Below are 16,946 nucleotides of genomic sequence, written 5' to 3'. Positions count from 1 at the left end.
TCAAAAAATAAACTTCCTAATCACTTAATCCGGATGCCATTAATTTGGCCTCTGGTAAAGTAAAAAAGCTTGGTGTTATTTTTGACCAAGAGGTGTCATTTAAATCCCATATTAAACAGGTTTCCAGAGTTTCCTTTTTTTACGTCAGGAATATTGCCAAAATTAGAAACATTGTGGCCAGAGGTCATGCTGAAAAAACAGTCCATGCATTTGTTACTTCAAGGCTGGACTGTTGTAATTCGTCACTATCAGGAAGTCCACAAAACGCAGTTCAAAGTCTTCAGCTGATCCAAAATGCTGCTGCAAGAGTTCTGATGAAAATCAACAAGAGGGATCATATTTCTCCAATAGAATTTAAAATTCTTCTTCTAATGTAAAAAGCCCTTAATAATCAAGTTCCATCATATATCAGAGCTCGGATCACAACAGAAAGGCTTCTGTTCTGTATGTATTTTCATGTGTGTGTTTAAATTTGATCTTTGGCTAAATCTATGTCCACATAGATTACAACAAAAAGGCTTCTCTCCTGTATGGATTCTCATGTGTGTGTTTAAATTTGATCTGTGGCTAAATCTATGTCCACATAGATTACAACAAAAAGGCTTCTCTCCTGTATGGATTATCATGTGTGTGTTTAAAGTTGATTTTCGGCTAAATCTTTGTCCACATTGATCACAACTGAAATTTTTTTGTCCTGTATGGATTATCATGTGTGTGTTTAAATTAGATTTTTGGTTAAATCTTTGTCCACATAGATCACAACAGAAAGGCTTTTGTCCTGTGTGGATTGTTATGTGTCTGTTTAAAGCTGATTTGTCGCTAGATTTGTGTCCACATAGATCACAACAGAAAGGCTTTTGTCCTGTATGGATTCTCATGTGTGTTTTTAAATAGGATATTTTGTTAAATCTTTGTCCACATAGATCACAACAGAAAGGCTTTTGTCCTGTGTGGATTCTCATGTGTGAGTTTAAAGCTGATTTGTGGCTAAATTTGTGTCCACATAGATCACAACAGAAAGGCTTTTGTCCTGTATGGATTCTCATGTGTGTTTTTAAATAGGATTTTTTGTTAAATCTTTGTCCACATAGATCACAACAGAAAGGCTTTTGTCCTGAGTGGATCGTTATGTGTTCGTTTAAAGCTGATTTGTGGCTAAATTTGCGTCCACATAGATCACAACAGAAAGGCTTCTCTCCTGTATGGATTTTCATGTGTATTTTTAAACCATATTTTCTGATAAACATTTTACCACAGTCTTTGCAGCTAAACTTCAATTCTGGCTGGACTTTCCTTTGAGACTCCACATTTTTCTTCTTTGTAGAACATTTCTTAAGTCCAGAGTCTGACCAGTGTTTCAGGACAGAGAGAGGGTGTTCTACATCACTATTCTCTTCATCATTCTCAGTTTTTTTAGTCTCTAAAAATATGGGGGCATCTCTATGATCTTGTATCCTGATGGATTCTTCTCCATCATTCACTTCTGGAAGCTCTCTGCCTTTAATTTGGTCTGGATAAAGCTGTGAGAGCAGGAGAGACTGTTCATCATCCAGACTCTTTATGGGAGGAGCAGAGACTGGAAACCTGATGGCATTAATCGCTTCCTTCCCATTGAGCTGCTCTCCTGGCAGACTGATGTAGACTCCCTCCTGTTCCTCCTTTATGTGGGGGGGCTTTGGGTCATGCAGGTCATCAGGAGGTCTGTGGTCTAAAGAAGCTTCTTCTTTAACAATCAGCTTCTGCTTAACATCTGCAGAAAACATTGAAAAACATTATGCATATTAGAAAGTATTTTAATGTCAGCTTAAACTGAGGCACATTTTAATATATATTTAGATAATTTAGTAGTTCATATTTTTGATGCAACTACAACTTCTTCTAACAGATATCCTCCACTCAGAAACACACCCGCTGAAAAGCCGACTCTGGTGATTGGGAGCTCTATAGTCAGAAACGTGGCACTAGAGACACCAGGGATCATAGTCGAATCTTACCTAAAACTGCTGGCTAAGGATAAGCGTAAATACAGTAAGATTGTTATTCACTCTGGCGGTTATGACACCCTGTTACGCCAGACAGAGGTAACTAAAGTTGGTGCTGCTTTGTTGTGTAAGTTAGCTAAAACAATTTTGGACGTCGTAATTTTCTCTGGTCCCCTGCCTGATCTGACCAGTGATGACATGTTTAGCCGCATGTCATCATTCAACCACTGGTTGTCTAGGTGGTGTCCTGAAAACTACGTGGGCTACATTGATAACTAGAGAACTTTTTAAGAAAAACCTGGTCTGATCCGGAAAGACGGCATCCATCCCACTTTGGATGGTGCAGCTCTTCTTTCTAGGAATCTGGCCGGATTTATTAGTTCTCCTAAATGCTGACAACCCAGGGTCCAGACCAGGAAGCAGAGCTGTAGTTTACAGGGCAGTCATAAGCAGCTGGTCAAAGGCAGCAAATCGTAGTCTATAGCAGCTCTTGCCGCCGCCTACATTTCCCGATTATAGACTAGTTCACGCGTAACATCCGCGCTACATCCGGGTCCCGCTGGTAGGCAAAAACAGAACTGTTCTCGTCTACTACCATGACAAACGGGGTGAATTAGAGCATATTTTTAGTCCATTTATTTTTGGGATCTAAAAAATCCTACGACTTGTTGTGCTGCCGGTTGCACAAAGTGGCATTCCAAATTGCCGGATGTACGTTTCTTTCATTTACCCAAGGACGAAGAAAGAAATGGATAATTTCAAGGAAAAGGATGCAGGCAGACACTCCCAATGGACTGTGGGAGCCATCATACCACGACAGAATTTGCAGTCTACACTTCATCTTTGGTAAATACAACTTAATTTTACACTAGTCATTGTTCTACTTAAATAATTATATAAATAATAAATTAGGATATATACTAATGTCAAGACGTAAACGTTCGTTTCGTATTAACATACATAGATATACAATGCATGCAAACCCTCTGGCATGAGTCTGTGAAAAGGATTAATAAGACAAAAACAGCAAAATAATCCTTTTGTGAACAATGTTTTTTTTAACCTACCAGTGGCGGGTCTTCCTCTTTGCTGAGGTGCTGTCTGTGTCCGACTCCGGTTTCGTATGTTACACAAACATGTCTGAACATGTCCTGATATAAAATAATTGTAGCCGTCCAGTGATTTATATGTCGCCGTACGGAACACTTGGCCACAGCATTTCACAGACTCGCTCCGTCCCTTCAGGCTTTTGCTGGACAGATCTGGCAATCGGATACCATCAACTTGCTCTTATAACGATCTTGTGATACGTTATCTAAAATAACAAAGATACGTCGAGAACTCGTCTTTTTCTTTGTTTTCGTCCGCCATTGTGTTCGCCTTTTGCCTACCAGTCCGGCGTGCATTCGCGAAAAACCCGGATCGAAACATTGTTTGTGTTCTGATTGAAGTTAGTAAGCTGTCATATACATAATCTGATCTGTTTTATATGGTGCTAGTAATTCAAATTCAACTAATTTTATGTAAATGGGGAATACCTTACGTTGTTAAAACATGATGATAACATCATGCGAAAAAATTATGTTTTGCCTTTTATTCAATTTAAAACATGCAATCTGACCCTATTCTTTAAATAATCACCTGTCTTGAAAGCTTCCAAAATACATCAGGGAGACTATTTTTCAAGATTCTCCGGCACCGGCATAAGTGCACATTCCTACCTGATAGTGTGTGGCCTGCTGCTGGAAAAAAGTTTGACTGTCCGTAGTTTAACACAACTCTCTGCAGCTTCTGTACCGTTACCCACAAATTGGATGGTGGCGGCGGAGTGTGTATTTTACGGTTATAACAAACTATTTTCACAAAGCTTTTATACACTGATGAGATGTTGATTGTGTTTTCCGGTTTGCTCATTAAGACCAAAATAAAGCTGAAGCTTTTGTTAAATTTGATTTCATTCCATGTTCTTTAAAATGAACTTTATCTTCATTTTAATTACTAATTATGACAACCAAGTTTTATTTCAACTTCTTTATTCCAATATAGAATATTTGGACTAAGAGCAAATAAGCAAACACAAAAGAAGTTGCTACTTAGGTGTGCGGTTACAATAATATTAGGTAATAAATATTTTTGCTTCAAATACAGAAGTTTGTTGATTTGATTGTACGTTAATCATTTAATAGTCAATGTTGTCTATATGAACAGCGATTTTACTCTACACAAGGTTGAGGCTCACCCTTGTGCACCATGGGAGAATAATTGGGTTTAACAAAGCAACCAGGGCAAAAAAACCCATTTATGACTATCAAATAAACCACCAGCCCATTTCATAGACTGTTTTAGCACAAGCTGCATTTTATGTAAATGCCACATGCTACATTTGTCCTTCTACATATTTTATTTCCAAGGACGTTCATTTATTATTCTATTTAATCATTAAGATTTTCTAATATTTCTTCGAAGAGTCAAATACGGTGTTACTTTAAATAATACTTTTTATTTCTTCTGAGTTTTTTTTAGAGTGTCCTTTAGGGATGCTCATATCTTGTTTTTCCTATAACTGTTTTCAATTTAGGTCTGTCTCTTTGTTATAAGAATTATTATTCTGAAGTCACTAAGGCCTCACACCACTCGGACAGAGGAGGCCTGGAGACCTGATGTCTGTGTATAAGATCCACTGTTTGCTGATTGCAAGGCCAAATGCTGCAGCTGCTGAGGGATACTGATTGTTTACGATAGACTGTCTTTGTTATGTCTCATGGGAAGGCCACGGTGCAGTATTAGGGGAAGCCCGAAAAGCGAGGCAGGGAGAGACAGGGCAGACAGAGACTGCAGCGGAACCGTGGGGTGCGATTACTTTCCATCTATGTGAATCTCTGCTCTGTTTCTCAATAAAAGTGCTGGAACGTCATACCACCGTCTCGTCATTTAGTAAAGATGGGAACTCAGTTACTATTGCTTAGAATTCCACCCAAAACTCCCATAACAATTTGGCGTCACAAACAGGATTGTTGTGGACTGGGCACAGCTGGTGGAACCAGAGAGACGACGAGGTGGTCCCACAGGTTACCTGACACCTAACACTGACTGTAAAGGGTTCTGGGTTTTCAGGGTTGCTGAAAACAGAAAGCTTCAGAGAACCTTAAACCTTCCTGACCAGGCACTCAGAATACATAGATCAAAGATCAGATTGCAGAGGCCTAGACAAATAGGAACGCAGAGACGCGTTCATCCAAGAACTTCTTAATCAAAGTCCTTAATCCTCAGTTTAAGAAGATAAATACATAAATAATCACAATGTACACAATGTAAGGTTTACTTTATTTTAGGATTAATTTGGGAACCAATTCTGATTTGCTCAAGTAGCTTTGGTTGTTCAACAATGTTAGAACATTTTCAAAAAACTCCTGTTCTCTCCTGCTCTCTGCTTTGTTTTGTGTTGTAGAACCTTGGCATCCTTGAACAGTAACAGCATGGTATAAATATTTTGTCTTTTCTGTGCAGAACAGCACCTCACTTAAAAAAAAAAAAGTAGAGAGAGAGGGAAAAGCTTTCACATGGAAAGGCTTTCTTTTTCTAAGTTGGGTTTTCAAAATAATTGGGAAATGACATGAAACGAATATGTTGATGAAATTATGTTGCAGAGAACTTCAACTGTCAGACAACAACAGTTAAGACACACATTAAAAGCATTCTGTTAAGAATTATTATGAATTTACTGCATATACATTTGAACTTAAAGATTACTATTTTAATTAAATTGCAGAATTCTGAAAGCTAAATAATTGTGCACAGAAATATCTTGAATGTGAAAGTGCTTGGAGGATGTTTTAATAAATGACACATGAAAGGGGTTTTGATAAGAACACTAATTACACCTTGTTTCTGTTCTCCAGTGGAAACAAGGACTCGTGTCTGCAGACCATCTTCACAAAGTGTTTTATTAGACAGAAATGCAAAATAGAATGCTCAGTGCCCATCCAGAACTGAACGCTTATTACCATCCAGCTCAATCATCCAGCCTGAGAGGAGGAACCAAGAAGAGGACTGGGGATAAAGAAGCCAGAGAACTCTGATTCCTTATTCTTCAACGGGAGGAGTTACCTGAAGAGACCCTAAGCGCGATTAGATTATTTTCTGCCTTGTGCCTGAATGGCCTGAAGGCTTTCTTAACTTTGCGTTCTTGACGTTTAGGACTCTTCTCATATTGTGTTGCTGTTTGTTTAACTGCTCTGTTCCACTGACTCACATGTTTGATTTTTTTGTGTTATGAGATCTACACTTTAATATTACATCATGTTGATCAATATGGTTTTATGGTAAAAAATGGAAACTGTTTGCTTCAGACACACAAGGATCTATGGTTTATGCACCTTTTGATTTGATATAGGAAGAACCAGGATCGGATTGGCTCTAAAGATCCTTTAATATTAGCTGGTAATGATAACACTTAGATTCATTACAGGGTTTTCAGGCTCAGATTGGCCGAGAGCAGATCTCCCTGGGAGGGGGGCCTTGCCAGTTTTTACTGCCCCCTAGGGGTAGCTTTTTCTGGGGTTCCCCTGCCCGCACTGAACCTCTCCTGCCTTTGCTCCTGGTGTTGTAAGTTTGGAGTGGTGGATTATTGTCCATCGTAGGGGTGAGTGGAGAAAGGAGTAGGAGGGTATTCAGGGTGGGTCAGAGTAGACGGATTTGACCTTGGTTACTGAACAGGTTTAGCTTACCATAGTCTAATGTAATTTTAAAATAATGTGCGCATAGGTACCTAAAACAGGCCTTACCTAATTAGATGAATCCTAAATTGTGGACAAAAGCTAAATCTTTGATCTTGTGTGTTAAAGCTCTATGAAGCATTCATGTTGATCTGTATTAAAAGTTCCAGCACTACCCGGTTCCAACACGGGAACCCTTTGGGTCCCACTTTACGAGTTTACAGAAATGGTTCCTCTGTGCTTTGTTCACATTTTCAAGTGATGGGTCATCTTGTTTTGTCTTGATGCTGACGACGCCATCATCAAAAAAAAAAAAAGAGAGGAATGTTATAAGAATTATTATTCTGAAGTCACTAAGGCCTCACACCACTCGGACAGAGGAGGCCTGGAGACCTGATGTCTGTGTATAAGATCCACTGTTTGCTGATTGCAAGGCCAAATGCTGCAGCTGCTGAGGGATACCGATTGTTTACGATAGACTGTCTTTGTTATGTCTCAAACCAAGGCCACGGTGCAGTATTAGGGGAAGCCCGAAAAGCGAGGCAGGGAGAGACAGGGCAGACAGAGACTGCAGCGGAACCGTGGGGTGCGATTACTTTCCATCTATGTGAATCTCTGCTCTGTTTCTCAATAAAAGTACTGGAACGTCATACCACCGTCTCGTCATTTAGTAAAGATGGGAACTCAGTTACTATTGTTTAGAAATCCACCCAAAACTCCCATAACACTCTTATCTTTCTTAGTGGCTCACCAACATTTAATTTTGGTTACATAACAATAAAGACTTTTGAGTCCTGAAGTTAGTTTACAGCCCTGCTCCTCTCTCATATATAGTACCTTCAAGCCGATTTCATTAGCAAATTAAAAGTTAAATCAAATTATTACCATCAGATGAAATTGTATTGTGACTTAGAGGACTGGTTAATGATTCATAATCCAAGGGTCCATCTAAACACTTATTCTGATTAACTCATGAACTTACAGCGCAGCATGTGGAGGATGGAGCCGCAGCGCTGTGCAGCACAGAACATTTTAGGTGTCGGTGTTTCCACACTTTAAACCAGAGCAAATGTCAGATATTGTAATGCCTTACCTGCTCTTGAGCTCATATCATCCTCATCAATGACTCCATGTTTCAGCTCCCGCAGGCCATATGCGCCCGTCAAGCTTTTTAATCCGACCCGCTGAACTTGCCTAACTAAAAATATTATCAAATTTCTTTCATTTAGCACTTTCCCTGCAATGCCCCTGCTTTACCACTAGATGGCAAACTCCAACTACATTGGCCTTTATTACCACTTCTCCACATGCTTTGCCCTTCGAACTCTATGCCAGAAACCTGTTTGATTATTAATATTATTATTAATTATAATTTGCTATTATAATTTAATAATAGATCATTAAAATTCAAATGGTAACTATAACAAATATAATTCAAATGGTAGTGATCCAAAGGCTATCAGCCTGTAATGATTAACACTAACAATGTTATAACATTAATAAATTACCTGTTATGAATTTATTTATGCTGGAAAAGTGTGATCTGACCGGTTGTTGACCGATTAGACTTATCCAACAAACGTTGATAACTCAAATTATACTTGCAATTGGAGTTTTAACCCGTACTTCTTTATCACAAACCAATAAAAAATGTCTCAGTTATTCAGTTGTTAACTCAAAAGAGGTACTTCTTTTGCTCTTAGAGACCATTCAACTTCTGGACCAAAATAACCACAAACAACTACTACTTCACATGTTACTATTAAACTAATTCCCTGTTAGAGCAATTATTCTACTTAATAAAACACTAGGAAACACTACTCGCTACTCAAAGAAAATAAATGTAAATAAAACAAGTCAAAAATGGATGAAATGGGACGTAATACTGCTTAAATCAATCCACAGTTGTTTAAGACTGATTAACATCACATTCAAGAAGTCAGCACTTTGACTTAGCAGCACTGAAAGACAAAATAGCTTTGAGAAAACACAACTGGAGTACCGAAAACAGACCTGAAGCCAGATGGGGATCGCTTCTGTACTGCACAACTAGTTGCTAGCAATCATGTACGGTTGGTTTCCAACTACTCTTATTACCAGTAGCATGGCTAGTGGCAGCTAACTGATCTCACTTCACAACAAGCTAAGCTAACCGTTAGAGCTCCACTGTCCCGCTCCAAGATGGCGGCTACGACGACATACGACCTACGGCCTCACGTGTGCCTCCCAGTCACAAAGTATATCACCTTATGGGTGAAAAAGAGAAATGCCCGGAGAGCAAAGACAACTTTGAAAAAAATCAGTTTATCACGCAGGACAGGAACTCCCCATGTGGAACTGATTTACAAAGATATATCAGGCGAGCTAAACAATAAGGTGAAGTCCTTTAAGTTTTGTTCACTGGATCAAAATAACGATATAAAAGACACTCCTCAGCTCCTCATTTTTATCCGAGGGATTATTTGACAGTGTTGAGATAGCGGACGAGTTTTTGACCATGGAGTCCCTGAAAGGACAAATGCTGGCAGAGTATTTATATTACCAGTTGTCTGCTGTCATGGAAAGAATGAAGCTGCATCACCCATCAGCAATCTCTGTGCACCAGTAATTTTACATATTACAGTTTAATCATGTCGTTAATGCAGTTGTAAAACTTGTAACCTTCATAATAGGAGTGAGGGGACTTCCACATTGTCAGTTTATTACGCTTCTGTAGGAAACTGATGCCGATCATCAGGACTTGCTTTACCACTCTGGTGTCCTCGGGTTAGTTTGGGCAAACGAACTTCCTGAGCTGAGGGACAATAACTATCTTTGTGACTTTGCTTTTGTTGATGATATATTTTCACACTGAGCTGAACTTAAAACTACAAGGGAATCAAAGTTTATTTATGTAGCATTTTCAACTCGTATGGCATAAAAAGTGCTTTAAAAGCTAAAACATAAACAAAAAGACGCCAAGACAAAATAGATAAAATGTAAAAATGTATAGCAAACTAACTAAGAGATAACAACTGAAAAATGCATGACAGCTTAATTCAAAACCATTTTAGGAGCTATATAGAAAATAAAACCACAATATAAACAAAAGCTGTCCCCTGTTGAACAGCTTGGAGGGGAAAGATCAGTTTGTGCACAACACGTGAGAGCCTTCAAATACAAACTCACCTTATTCTCCAGACAAATTTCAGACAAATCTTTCACTTATTTTCCCACGTTAGCCTTGCAATTGGAGGCTTTCCAAAAACTACAACAACAAAGATCCTGAAGCAGCACCACAGGAGCTGCAGCTGGAACTGGCTGATCTATAATAACTTTATGCAGAATGTTGCTACATGTTAGCACCTCCAATGCTACATGCTAGCTAGCATTAGCACCTCCTATGCTACATGATAAGCTAGCATTAGCACCTCCTATGCTACATGATAAGCTATCATTAGCACCGCCTATGCTACATGCTAAGCTAGCATTAGCACCTCCTACGCTACATGCTAAGCTAGCATTAGCAGCTCCCAAGCAGAGCTGCAGGCTTAGCCAGTTTTCTGGGGGAAACCCTGCAACGAGTTCTGATGAAGAGGAGGAATCCATCAGCTGCTGAAAACGGCTCCTAAACTTTAGCTCCATCCACACAGTTAGCATGAAAAAGGAAATCTCCAAACCTGATGGGTACAGCAGAACTCTGGGCTGGAAAAAAATTAACCCTCTAGTAAGAGGTTGAAGAAATAGGATTGGAGCACGTAGAGTCAGACTGAGCTGACATTTAGTCTGATAGGAAGCTGATGAATCCAGAGAGTTTTGGCCTTTAACTACAACACAGGACATAGAAACAAAGTAAAGCAATCCTTACTGTTGATAGGAGCAGCAGTTAATGGAAACCTGGTATCAGTCTCCTCCTTCACAAGGAGCTGCTCTCCTTCCTGACGGGCCCCGGGTTCCTCCTGTTCCTCCTTTATGTGGAGGGGCTCTGACTCCTGCTGCTCGCCCTCAGGACTCTGTTGTTCTTCTTCTTTAACATCTGCAGCCAACACTGAAACACATTACATGCTTTATCAACAACTAGATCTTTACAATGTTACAATGATGGGAAAGATTCAGTCTAGAGAAAAAGATTTGATCAGCAGTGTAGAGAAAACTGAACCTCAGGAACTGACAGTTTCACCCTAGAAATGATCACCAGTAACTTTAGGGCCATTCTGTTGTGGGAATTTATTGTAAATATTCTGTTAAAAAATTTAATATCTGCTAAATTCTGCATCTTCTATTATGTCCATTTTAAAAACATTAGTAAGTTATTTATCAGTTTTAACCAGTTAAATTATTAGAGCCACTGTTGAAGGTCCAAAAAGCCTCCTGTTGCTCCAAAGCCACAGTTTGCAGAGCCCTGCCAGAATGGGTTGGACAAGGAGAGCTTTGATGAGAGAAGCAGTCAAGGTGACAATGGAAACTGTGGAGGAGCTGCAGAGATCAGCAGCTCAGGTGGGACAATCTGACCACAGGACCACAAGTCTTCTGGTGCATCTCATAGCTAGAAATGTTATGGGCAAGTGGTGAGAAGAAAGCCAGAAGAAGTCCTGTTGAAGTTTGTTATAACCATGTAGAAGATTCCTCCAAAATGTCAACAGATGAGACTAAAGCCCCATTTACACTATCCTTGTTAAACCAATCCATGCCGAGTTCAGTCCGAGCTTGGATCAGTTAACCAAGCCAAGCTTGGTTCTGACGACCGTTTACACATCACGCTATCTCGGTTCCTTGGTTGCTCCTCGCCTCCTAGTGACGATCTGCGGTACTACTGCTCTCTAGGGTTGAAGGCGAGACCAAGCAAATCAAAATGACGGCGCCCATAACATTCAGGCAGTTATGCTTGGTTATAATTGTGATACGTCATGGTTTGCAGAGAGTCAGACGAAGACAGCAACTTTTGGTGGATTTAATTGACAGTCAGCTTTTGGGAAGTGGCTAAGACAAACAAATGTCTAATAAGGATTTACAGACGTAGGAAACAACGACAGACGCTGAGGTTCATCACACTGCTAAGCAGAATCATCACTGGAAATCATGTGTCACGGTAGGGAAGCTAATATTTTTATGAATGTCTGAAATAACGGCTGACCGCACGGAGAGAACGCGGTCTGCTCATGTGCTCTTTGTTATTAGAGAACCGGGCCAGAGAAAAACCAGGCCGAGCCCACAGCACTATATATAGTACTTGTTGATGGCTGCGTTCAGACAACAGAACACCTCCGCATGGAGTGTGACATTGGCTCCAAATGTTGTTCGCAGACCGTCCGATTTCCTGACGTTAGTGGCAGTAAAGCTTGCTCCAGCTGCTGCTGTGCTGTTTGCGGTAGCTAATGCGGACGTGACTGCGTTGGTTACAGAAAAGTAACTTGACATTTTTAGCTGCTGTCTGCTCCTTGCAGCTGATCCGTGGCTGTCTGCAGTGGTGTAGTGGTCCCTGGAGCAGTGGGTATACTCTCAATGTTTGCCCTTTTAGATGCAGCTCAGAAACATGCCGTTTTAGAAACAATGACATGTAACACTTCTGTATTTAGTTTACCCAAAAATTTGTCTTTGCAAATCATGAATTGTCAAATATACCAGTTGAAACACCCAAAGAACTGCTGATCCTGTTGATTTAGACACCCTGACAATGAATGTTTAGCCCCTCGATTTTAAAATGGATGGTGATTTTAAACTTGACAGTCAAAAAGGGACCTTAGTTAAGTCATTTTTATCATGTAAGGAACAAAGTAAAGGTAAAACCTATTCTTTCAAGGCAAAACTATGGAAACACTACTCTAAACCTTCATTTCATCATGACTGGATTAGTGTAATTCTCTTTATCTCTGAATCGGTCAGTCCTCGCTCAAATGTCTGCAGCTGGTTCAAATGCTGCTGCACACCTTTTAATGGAAAAACATAAAATAATGCATATTACCCCATCCTGGCCTCCCTTCGCTGGTTGCCTGTTTATCTTAGAGTTCAGTTTAAATACCTTCTGCTTGTTTTTAAGGCTTACTATTATTGTTGTTGTTGTTTTAAACTGTTGAGTCTTTACCCAAGTCATTTTATTAGATGTTATTTTGTTTTACCTCGTGATAAAGTGCTTTTTAAATAATGATGACAATGATGATGATTATGATCACAAGAAACTTTTGCATCTTCACCCAGAAGCTGGAAAGAAGAGACAAAAAGATTTTTCACACCTCACTTAGTAACTCAAGGAATTATTTTAAACTAAATATTTTAGGCAAAAATATTAAAGTGTTTATTGGTTGTTGTTTTTTCTTCAACCCCACCATTATGTTTAGTAATTTCTGCCAAAAACTTCAGTATTTTCATTAAATCCATCTGAATGCAGTATTTGCAAGCCCTACTCTGACTGGATGGAAAGAACCCCGTCTGTGATTGGCTGGTGAGGTGGACAGTTTTTAAAGTCGCAAGTACACAGACAGAGTCGAACGAACAGAGAAACCATAGACATTATATATGGTGTAAATGGGAAAAATAGCAGAGCGAGCTAACAGCTGGTATTGAGCGTGGAAGTAGCAGGTCACGGCAGACAAGGAACCGAGCGCGAGCGAGGATAGTGGATTGAGAAGAGTTTATCAGAGTTGAGAGCGCGTGTGTGATGTCTAAACGCTGAATACCTGTCTCACTGCGCGCTCAAACAGAAGACAAATATCGCTCCAGAAGTGGGTATACGCAATGCTGACAGAAAAATAAGTGGGTATGCGTCGTATACCTGGGTACACCCTGAACTACACTGTCCGACTTCATTGACACCCACTGTGCAGCTTATTTTTTTTTACAAACATGGCAAAATCCTTCCTCATCCTTACCGTTGACAGGCTGCAGCCATGTCCCCAATTCCTTGTTTTCCATCCGTTGAAATTAGCATTTTCCCAAATCTTTCTCCGCCTCGAGCTTCTTTTCCGAACATTGTAAAAACAAACGGTTTTACGATCAACCGGAAGCAGTTCAGCGCAAACACGCGGAATCACATTTAATGACTTAATGCTAATTAAGGCCTTGATTAAAAAAAAAATCATTTAATGACTTTTAGCCCGGCAGAAACCCAGTAATGACTTTCAGACAGGAGGGAATTAGAGGTGGAACTAGAGCAGTGCTTTAGAATTGCTAAAAGAATGTGAAAAAATATTTGAGGGAAAAATTGTGTTTTAATACGTTTAGATGTAAATAAGTCCCTTGTAGACTTTAAAATACTTCTGTTAGTCTATAAATCCCTGAATGGCTTAGCTCCTAAATACATCACAGACTTGTTATCAGTGCATCAACCCTCCAGACCACTCAGGTCTTCTGGCTCCAGCCTGCTCTGCAGAACCAGAACCAGAACCAAACATGAGAAGCAGCATTCAGTTCCAATGCTCCGCTTATCTGGAACAAACTTCCAGAAAACTGTAAAGGTGCGGAAAGCCTGAGTTCCTTTAAATCAAGATTAAAAACACATTTGTTTAAAATTGCCTTCAACTGTTCTAGTTAACTGAAACACCACTTTTTTGTTCTATTTTCTATCTACATTTTATTCCTACTTGCTTTTATTCTGTTTTATTTTGCTATATTTTAATCATGTAAAGCACTTTGCATTGTCTTTGTACTGAATTGTGCTATACAAATAAATTTACCTTGCCTTGCCTTGTGATAAAACTCACTAGAAATAATAGTCGAAGAAAAATTGGAAATCAATGGTTTAAATAAGAAACACACATTAACACAAAGAGATAAAATAACAGTTGAATATTTAAATAGAAATATATTTGTAGCTGTTTAGTTTGTCAATTATCGAATAGATTTATTTATTATTTTGTTTAATTTAATGGCGTATAACTATATATTTTAGCACCTTTTAGCCCACTTTTTCTTTTATCCATTTATAAATGTATTCTTTATATTTTCTGAATTATGGCAGGATTGACCTTCCATAGGCAACAGCCAGAAAAAAACCAGAAAAAAACGTGTCACCATCTTTGTTGACAAGATCAACCAAGAAGCTTGTTTGGAGAAACTTTCCCAGACAGGCAGATCATTGAAACGTTAAACAAACGGTGCTACCTCCATGTGCCACGTGCTAAACTAGCATTAGCACCTCCATGTGCCACATGGTAAGCTAGCATTAGCAGCTCCTATGCTACATGCTAAGCTAGCATTAGCACCTCCTGTGCAGAGCTGCAGGCTTAGCCAGTTTTCTGGGGGAAACCCTGCAACGAGTTGTGATGAAGAGGAGGAATCCATCAGCTGCTGAAAACGGCTCCTAAACTTTAGCTCCATCCACACAGTTAGCATGAAGAAGGAAATCTCCAAACCTGATGGGTGCAGCAGAACTCTGGGCTGGAAAACATCCCCCATCATTGGTGTCTCCTCTGCTGCGTCCTGCCGCTCTTTGAGCTCCTGCTTCCCTCCAGTTTCTCCGCTGTGCCTCCAGCTGCTGGACTTCTTTCCAGACTTCATCACCTGCAGCAGCTGCTGCTCTCTTCCAGCCTCACCAACACTCCCGATTCTGGCCTCACAGCAGAACAAGGACAAAGAACCCGGAAGTGATCAACGCGGCTGCGCATTCTTCTTCTTCTTCTTCTTCTTCTTGATTTTATTGGCGGTTGGCAAACAACTTTCCGGTGTGCATTACCTCCACCAACTGGTGAGGAGTGTGGGCCAAAATGGCCATACTCCCAAAGATACTTATATTTATGTATCTATATATCTATATCTATAATATTAAATTTACAAATACTAAATCCTCCTAATTAATCCTGTTATTATTAAATATTTAAATAAGTATTGATAATGTTACCGGCCTCAGACCTAGGGGAAATCTGGACCGGCACAAGCGATACACAGGCAGGATGCACTGTGGATCTGTGAATGATGAGGAACGGACACGTTAATACGTTGTGCCTGGCTCTGCTGGCAGCGGTTTATTATTGATTTCAACAATCTTAAACATTCAGTCATTCCATTTAAACACAAATATCAAACTATCCTTGCTTTGAGAATATCACAAAACATCATAACATGGGGATAGTATTCATGTCAAAATACACTGTCATAGTCTTTAACTTCAAAACAGCTCAAAATACAATTGACCTCTTGGTTTACAATATTGTTAATAACCTGAGTAATACAAACAAATACTCTTGTAAAATAAAATAAAGTGCAACGTAATAACCCATTACATGTGTCTGTCTCTGAGTGTATATGTCTTTCATTGCAAAATAAGCTTAATGTTCATCAAAATAATAACTTCCCATCACCAAAGACAGATACAAAAAAGTAAACATAAAACGGACACTATATTCTCCTTCACATGCACATCGGTACATCCCGTGTGCTCTCTGTAATCCAGCCGTTAAAGAACTAACGGTAGCCGTTATTCGACTCGGCAAAACAAAACAGATATTTATCAGAACTCGGATCAAGTTCTCTCAAAATGTTACTATAATGTCACAGACAGTTCACATTACTTTCATCTTTAAGAATGTTTAGGAATAGTTACAAATAGTACCTGTGAATGATGAGAAACGGACACGTTAATACGTTGTGCCTGGCTCTGCTGGCAGCGGTTCATTATTGATTGCGCATGCGCGGGCAGAAACTACAGAAGTTTCCTCGTTTGTTCATTCACTCACAGTAACGCCCTTTACTGACTAGGTGGTCATCGACATGTGTCAGTTAATGTTAGAAAGTTGTTCTAATCATCATAAAATAAAATAATCTTTTCAAAAATGGGGGTGTCTGTTTTAGTAAAACATTAATTCTAGACCCACTATAATAACATTTATTTTTTTACTTTTTCTGCAGAATATCTATTATATCAAATTTAATTTTCTCATTAAGATCTCTAACCAAAATCCTTCTTTCCTCTTCATATTTCTTACAATACATCACTACATGTTCTACTGTTTCATCTTGTTCACAATATTCACATTTGCCCGACATATGCTTCCCTATTTTGAATAGTGTTTTATTTAATCCTGTATGTCCAAATCTAAGTCTTGAAATAACTGTCTCCTCTCTTCTGATTCCTTCTGCTATCCTCATTTCTCCAACTTTCCGTTGAATCCTATACAGCCATCTTCCTCTCCTTTCTTCTTCCCATTGTTTTTGCCACCTTTCCTTCATTCTTTGTTTAATGATACTTTTAATTTCTGTCTTACTTAAATTAATCATCATATCAATGGTTCTATTTTTTGATGCTTCCTTAGCAATCTTATCTGCAATTTCATTTCCA

At 39.3% G+C, this 16,946-nt stretch overlaps 1 protein-coding gene across 1 annotated transcript; it reads right to left on the bottom strand.

Moving 5' to 3' along the window:
- Nucleotides 1–518: 518 nt before the first annotated feature.
- On the bottom strand, nucleotides 519–13,562 carry LOC118557962 (gastrula zinc finger protein XlCGF8.2DB-like; the record flags this gene model as incomplete). The annotated part of the gene is made up of 2 exons (XM_036128495.1): nucleotides 13,543–13,562; nucleotides 519–1,518 (listed from the first exon to the last, which is right to left on the bottom strand). Coding segments are annotated over exons 1-2 (1,020 nt in total), but the record flags the coding sequence as incomplete, so codon positions are not given.
- Nucleotides 13,563–16,946: the final 3,384 nt, after the last annotated feature.

This window comes from Fundulus heteroclitus, chromosome 24 (genome assembly GCF_011125445.2).
Source record: "Fundulus heteroclitus isolate FHET01 chromosome 24, MU-UCD_Fhet_4.1, whole genome shotgun sequence".
Taxonomy (NCBI): domain Eukaryota; kingdom Metazoa; phylum Chordata; class Actinopteri; order Cyprinodontiformes; family Fundulidae; genus Fundulus; species Fundulus heteroclitus.
Note: the sequence above shows the minus strand (reverse complement) of the source record. Positions and strands in the feature narration are given on the sequence as shown.